We start from the raw sequence: 7500 nt of genomic DNA on the forward strand, positions 1-7500 counted from the left end.
CTGCTTTACTTGTAATGGAAGTCAATGGAACCAGAATTTTTGCCAAGTCATTTTGGGCCGTTTCTTTTGGTCCATTCATCATGAAATTTATACACAGTGTAAAGAACAACAGGCCTCTTCAAATAATGTCAAAAACTGAAAAATGACAGAAATGGAGATACAAGGTTTTCTTCAGCAGCGATCTCCAAAGCCAAACTCTAACTTAGTTCTAAAAGGTTCTATCAGATCTTCGAGTACACCCAAGAGGACCAATCAGGTTCTGCTCCTGTGTCACTGCTGAAATGCTGCTTCATACATATTAAATATAATAAAAGTGAGTAAATAGTAAACATTTGAATTGATGGGCTCTTAATTACAACATAAACCTTCATTTCATTCTCTCTGGGTCGCCAGGGGAGTTGGAGCCTAGTCCAGCTGTTATTGGACAGACACATTCACTCACACCTATGGGGCAGTTTAGCATGTCCAGTTGGCCTGACTGCAGGTCTTCGGACTGTGGGAGGAAACCAGAGAACCCAGAGGAAACATGCAAACTCCACACAGAGAGAGAGGACGCTGGTCGCCCGGCCGGGGAATCGAACCCAGACCCTTCTTGCTGTGAGGTGACAGCGCTGCCCACCGCACCACCCACCCTTAATTTCATTCATCCGTATTTTCTTTTCCGTCTTTCTCCTAAAGAAAGTCATTTTGGCTCATTAGAGCCACATTTCATATATAAAACGAAACCTCACACGGCCTTTAGACTGACCAGCTACACTGACCTGCCGGGATGTTTATTACGGTAGCTGGACTCTGTCTGACTAAAGGAAACTAATGGTTCCTAAAACTGACCTCAGCACTGACCAAAATACTTAATCTGCAATGCTTTATTGAATAAGGGGGAAAAAATTATCCTAAAACAAGAAATAAATGTTGTTAAAAATAAAATATATACATAAATAAATAAATAAATAAACCTTGCATTTTTGCTGTTTTTCAGTTTTTGACATAATTTGAAAATACCTGTGTTCTTTAACACTGTGTGTATATTTCATGCTGAATGGACCAAAAGAAATGGGCCAAAATGACATGGAAGAAACTCCGGTTCCACTGACTTCCATTAAAAGTAGAGCAGGTTTTTTCCTTCTTCTGTAAAATTACCATCCTGAAGATACGAGGTTTTCTTCCAACAGCGAAATAATAAAATAAGCGCCTTAAAATGCCACAGAAAGCATTCTACTTAACTCTCTTACAACACAGACACTCTGTTACACTACATTTATGTTTTAAATCAAATTACATTGTGCTCCTTGAGAACCGTTTCTTCGGTTCATGTTTTGTCAGATAGAACCTTATAATTCCAGGCAGGAAGGGAGTTCTTAGGATTGGAAGGTTCCATCTGTATTTGACCTGGTCTAAAAGCCTCATTTACAATGAATTCAGGCTGTGTGTTAATGCCATGAGTGAAAGAGGGCGTGCTCCACGTGTCAGTTCTGCGCTCTGGAATGCAAAAGCTCAATATCTCAAAACGGCTCAGAACCCAGACGGAACCTTATAACTCAAAGGGGACGAAATAGGAAGGAAATCAAGCCTAATCAATGCTATCAGTCTAAAAAGCTCCTGACGCTGCTGAACTGTGGATCTTCACAGCCCTAAAGATCTGCGCCATAAACCAGCTTACTGAAGAGAATCGGAGCAGCTGAGCGAATCGCAGGGCTGGAATCTCGAGCTTCCGGGCCATCCCTACCAGCAGCTGCTCAGTCACAGAGAGGTGTGTTTTGGGAAACAGGTGTGAAGAGTGAAAGAGGCTCATTCCGAGACTCACCCCGCGTGAGGTCAGAGGGCACGTAGGGCCAGCTGGTGGTCCGCACCAGCTGCCAGTCGAAGTCGTCCTCCTGTCCCTGTCTGTACTCGCACAGGCTGACGTCCGGGTCCTCCTCAAACGTGCAGCCGGCTGAGGAGAGAAAACGGCATGGGTTACACAAACAGCTGCAATCAGAGGACGTGACATCACTTCACGCTCTTGTTTCGGAACAGAATAGCGTTACGTTTTGATTGGAAAAGCAGCTGGACACCCCGCCTAATCACTGAGCTCAGATGTTAACAGGTGCGTAAAGCCAAGCAGTAGAATGGGTCGTACTGAAGAGCTCAGTGGTTCCGTCACAGGACGCCACCTTCACCACGTCAGTTCATGACATTTCAGTCCTTTGTCCTGGCGAAAGAAAACCGAAACCCACTAAGTGCTGATGTTGGACGGGAACCAGCACAAAGCGGTAGCCCACACAAACTCACAGAGCGAGGACACCACGTGTAAAAATCACTTGAGGTCACTAATAGGTTCACCGCGGTCCAAGTCCAGTCCCAGTCCTATGTGGACCTGGACCTATAACCGATTAACTATGGAGAATTATTTCATTACATTTACAGCATTTGGCTGACGCTCTTCTCCAGACCCACTTACAATTGGATCATTTTTAGTAGGTGAAGGTGGTGTTAGGAGTCTTGCCCAAGGACTCTTATTGGTGTAGTGTAGGGTGGTTACCCAGGCGGGGCACTGAACCCCAGTCTACAGCGTAGAAGGCAGAGGTGTTAACCACTACACTAACCAACCATTTCATTTCGACAAGGTGGTCCTGTTTTATTCGGCGTAACGTTTCTAGCCTTTACGGTAGCTTTAGTGGCCGGAGACTCACAGACCAATCGCATATTGTATATATCACACGTGACGCTACTCAGCCAATCAGATCTGTGCATTACAATGAGCTCTGAGAGTCGAGTGAGTGAGAGGTGAGACACAGCGGTCAGAGAAGTGAGTCAGAGGGAGGTTATTTGACATGGCATGCTCTAAAAAGAGAAAACTGACTGAAAATAAATAAATAAATAAATGTTTTTGAAATATTTTTTAATTATACTTTAATTTGACATTTAGTTGTTGACTGTATAAGAGGGTTGATATACCTACTAGGCTGCTTCAGTAAACAGTAAATCAGTTTCCATGGCTGAGCAGCTGCACACAAGCCTAAGATCACTATGCGCAACGCCAAGTGTCGGCTGGAGGGGTGTAAAGCGCCGCCACTGGACTCTGAATCAGTGGAACTGTTTTCTCTGGAGTAACAAATCAGATTATCTGTCTGTCAATCTGATGATGGATCTGGGTTTGGGGGATGCCAGGAGAATGCTACCTACCGGATCTCATAGCGCCAACAGTAAAGTTTGGTGGAGGAGGGATAATGAGCTGGGCCTGTTTTTCAGGGTTTGGACTCAGTTCCAGTGCAGTGATGTTAATCCTACAGCACAACGACATTTTACACAAATATATGCTTCCTACTTTGTGTCAGCAGTTTGGGGAAGAGCCTTTCCTGTTCCAGCATTCCAAGTGAGCTCCATAAAGACATGGTTTAGGAGTTTGGTGTAGAGGAACTCCAGTGGCCTGCACAGAGCCCTGACCTCAACCCCACTGAACACCTTTGGGATGAACTGGAACACTGATTGTGAGCCAGGCCCTCTCGTCCAACATCAGTGTCCGACCTCACGAATGCTCATTCGCCTAGGCACAAATTTCCATAGATACACACTTCCCAGAACAGTGGAAGCTGTTACAGCCACAAAGGGGAGCGACTCCATATTAATGAATGTGGTTTTAGAATAAACGTCATACAGAAGTGAAGTACCTATTACTACAGTTCGGCCTTTTCTCTCTCAGAGCGACGCAGAGAAACCCGCTGCTACGTTTGTTCAGCAGAGTTGATCACTGTAATGGTCTTCTTACTGGAGAAAACAGTCCATCCTCTAGAACCCGTACAGAACTCACCAGCACGGATCCTCACAGCACCAACACAGAGAGCTCATATGACCCCGTCTACACACCGCACTGACCGCCTGGATCTGTTAGAGAGAGTTTAAAGCTCTGCTGCTGGTTTTTAAAGCTCTAAAAGACCTTAAAGCTCCTGAACGTGTGTCTGTTTATGATCTCAGATCTGCAGATTCTGACCTTCTGAACTCCTTCAGTAAAACACAGAAAACGTGGAGAGGCTCTTTCAGTTCTTCTGCTTCTAAACTGTGGAGCTCAGTTCAGCTTTTATTAGACAGTCGAGCTCAGAGCTCACTTTAAATAAACACCTGAAAACGCAGCTCTTTAACTCGGCACTTAATTAAAATCTGTTTTCAGTCTTTATCCTTTCAATTTCATCCGTCTGCCTTATTTGATTTTACCTGAATACACAGAATTTCTTCTGTTACTCTTAAGAATCATCACCTGTCTGTAAAGCAATCTGAGCTGCCACCAGTATGAAAATTATTATTATTATTATTACTATTAATATCAAGTTCAAACAGGTGTGATGTTCTAGTGTCACAGCACCGGTTTGTGACCACAGAAAAACTCCTCAGCATGTAGAAGTGGAGTGTCTGTGAGCTGCTCTGTTTCCTATCACTGTGGAAAAGATGCACCAGGTACCTGTGTGGTTTGATGTACCGTGAGGCCGAACTCAGATCACTAAGATCTTACTGATTTGTGTAATGAGTGATAACGACAAAGCGGCTGCTGTGTGGCGAATATTCATATTCATGTATTTCCTCATCCAAAAATGTAGTCTGAGCAAATTCCCAGCTTCGTTAGATCACATTCTTACCCCATAAACGCAACGACTGCACTGAGAAATCACTTCATAGTCAAGTCAAAGTTTGTTTACACAGCATTTTTTACAACAGGTGTTGTCACAAAGCAGCTTGACAGGAAAATCCGGGTCCAAATCCCCACGAGAGTCACCAATGGACCAAACCGACACCGGATAGCAAACAATAACACAAAACAACAATACAAGAAAATGTATGAATAGAAAAGCAGATTACACAGCTGTGCAAGCCAGCTAGCAGCAAGATGAGCTGTGTTTGCAAATCAGTCAGCCAATAAAAAGGAAAAGAACAACAGTGTACAGTAAATAAATAATAATAATAATAATAATAATAATAATAATAATAATAATAATAATAATAATAACCTCATTTTTATTTATAGCGCATTTTTCATGCCAGTGGCAGGTCACAGTGCTTTATAGGGCGATAAAGCTCAACTGTAATAGAAGAAGTTACGAGTATTCATTTAAAATCACGAGACAAAGACCAGATTAAACAGATAAACACCAAGAGATGTAGAGTTTTAATGAAACACCGAGTTTAAAAAAGAAACTTTTATCAAGATATATGAGCACTGGCCTGCTCAACACCACAACAGCGGTAAGGATGTTCAGGCAGCATCGCATCTTAATTAGGGCATTTAGAAGCTATTCAAGATTTGTATTTATTTAAGAGATTCTTTATTTTATACTTTTACAGCGCTGTGTGAGAGTTTTAGGCGTCTCAGCAAATGTTTAAACAGTTGACCTCAGCAGTGAGTTTATCACAATATAAATTAGAATAAAGTCGTATTCATAATTCAGATAAACAGAAAAACTATAAACAGTAACAAGAATTTCTCGGGTCCATATTTTTCCTGGACACCTTCACAGCCGCCACAGAGACTCGTTAATATCATCAATGACATCATGAGCTCAATTTACTGAGCACTGATTGGTCAAACCAGGAGCTGCTTTTTAACTACATATAATACTGGACTTCCTCGAGGAGAGGCTTGGAGATGGGTCAACAAACATGCTAACATCCAGAACATCACTATTTTATATATATATATAATAAATAGTGATTTTCTGGATCGTGGTGTGTTTGTTTACCCGTGTGTATATATATATATATATATATATATATATATATATATATATGTATATATATATACACACACACACACACACACACACACACACACACACATATATATATATATATTTTTTTTTATTTATTATTTTAACAATCATTATTAATTAATATTCAAATATGCAAATAAACACAAACTACACAAATAAATCTGAAAATGTGTCTTGGGGGTCTAAGACTTTCGCACAGCACCGTGTATATTATTTATACTTCATTAAGTTTAGCAGATTGTTTGCTCAACTGTCTGCCTCTCCACGTTGTGTTTCAGTATCGGTCATTCCGGTCATTCCTGGTAAAGTGGGCTGTTTTTGGTCACGCTGAGCGATGAAACCCACCAAACTGTGCAGTACAGGTGGCCCAGCAACACTGCCATGCCATCAACTCACCTATACCGCTGAGATTCAGGTGAGATACAGACTGAGCACATTTCCCCCATTTAATTTAACGGCGAGAACGATTTTACAAGCCGAGCAACAAGAGCTCGGTGAGCCAAGTCCTCTCTGATGCGACTACAGTCTCTAATGCTCATCAAAACTCTTTAAACATCTGAAAACTCCAAATTCCCAAACTATTTCTGCAGTTACTTTCCAGTGAAAGGCACCTTTGTGATAATGACTGCTTCCCCAGGACTGCAGTAATTTAATGTTGAGCACAAAAGTGCTGCTCCCACTGCTGCCATAATTCCTGTAATCTTTCAGAGGTGTCTATTGGGGCGGGGGCGGGGGCGGAGGGGGGTGGGGGTGGGGGTGGCGCTCACAAAAGGTGGAAGCTAATCAGCCGCACCAAATCTAAGGACACAAACAAAACCAGCAAGACTCTGTAGAAAGAGAGACATCAGTCCAGCTAGAAATAGCTTCCTCGCTTTGTGTTTTGCTTAATTGCACCTAATAGCGCCGGTTCTCTCGGCCCGCTAGCTCCGGAGGCGAGCGCCAACGTCCATTCCCACCAAAAGTGCCGCTATTTCCTCCCATCAGGCCCGAGCGTGGAGATGACGGGGTGGCGAGGGGGCATCAGATTGCAGTGGGCTGACAGGATACGGTGCTACGGACAGCTAGTGTGTGATTCACATTAGCCCGGTGTGCCAGGAATAACAGCTCGGTGCTAACGGCTATTTAGGCCAGCGCTCCATCTCCTGCATCCTGACTCAGAACCAGCATCACTGTATTGGCAAATTTTCAAGTAGTAAACAAATAACACAAATAAATACAAACACAGGCCTCACGAACGGTGTTTTCCCACCGCCAGCGCGCAGCACGGCTACCTGCGTCCGTTTCCATCGCATAGCAGAACCGTGAAAGTAGGTGGGGACAGCTGGAGGTCTCGTGATGCTGGAGTTAAAGTAAACACGAACAACAGCAGCAACAACAGACCTCTCATTCTGAGGCACGCTGAAATGCTCCCAGGGCCAGACACTGTGCCGTACGTACAACTGAAACGCGACCGTTGCTACATGAAGGCCAGTAAGACTGACCTCACCAACATACCCCACACTACCCAGCAGGCTCGGTCCAGTGGGGTAGTTTAGAGGCGGTTGGCAGTTTGAGTAGCTGGTGTTGGTTTATAACAGCGCTGAAGTTTTAGTTCAGACCATCTCCTGCAACGTCACGTCCAGTGGTGGACGAAGTTCACGAACCCTGTGCTAGAGTTAAAGCAGAGACCCCCAAGGTAAAATATTCCTCCAGTAAAAGTAGAAGTTCCTCCCTTTAGACCTCCACTGGAGTAAAAGTACTAAAGTATTTTGGCTCAAATGTA

At 43.4% G+C, this 7500-nt stretch overlaps 1 protein-coding gene across 5 annotated transcripts in view; it reads right to left on the reverse strand.

Annotated features, from left to right (window-relative positions):
- ptprua (protein tyrosine phosphatase receptor type Ua) overlaps nt 1-7500 on the reverse strand; it is a 430978-nt gene that overhangs the window by 303014 nt on the left and 120464 nt on the right. For all 5 annotated transcript variants that reach the window (XM_037540130.1, XM_037540149.1, XM_037540134.1 and 2 more), the window contains exon 2: nt 1805-1933. In XM_037540130.1, coding sequence (XP_037396027.1) covers nt 1805-1933 — 129 coding nt within the window. The remainder of the gene's footprint in view (nt 1-1804; nt 1934-7500) is intronic.

Source organism: Pygocentrus nattereri, chromosome 1 (genome assembly GCF_015220715.1).
Source record: "Pygocentrus nattereri isolate fPygNat1 chromosome 1, fPygNat1.pri, whole genome shotgun sequence".
Lineage (NCBI taxonomy): Eukaryota > Metazoa > Chordata > Actinopteri > Characiformes > Serrasalmidae > Pygocentrus > Pygocentrus nattereri.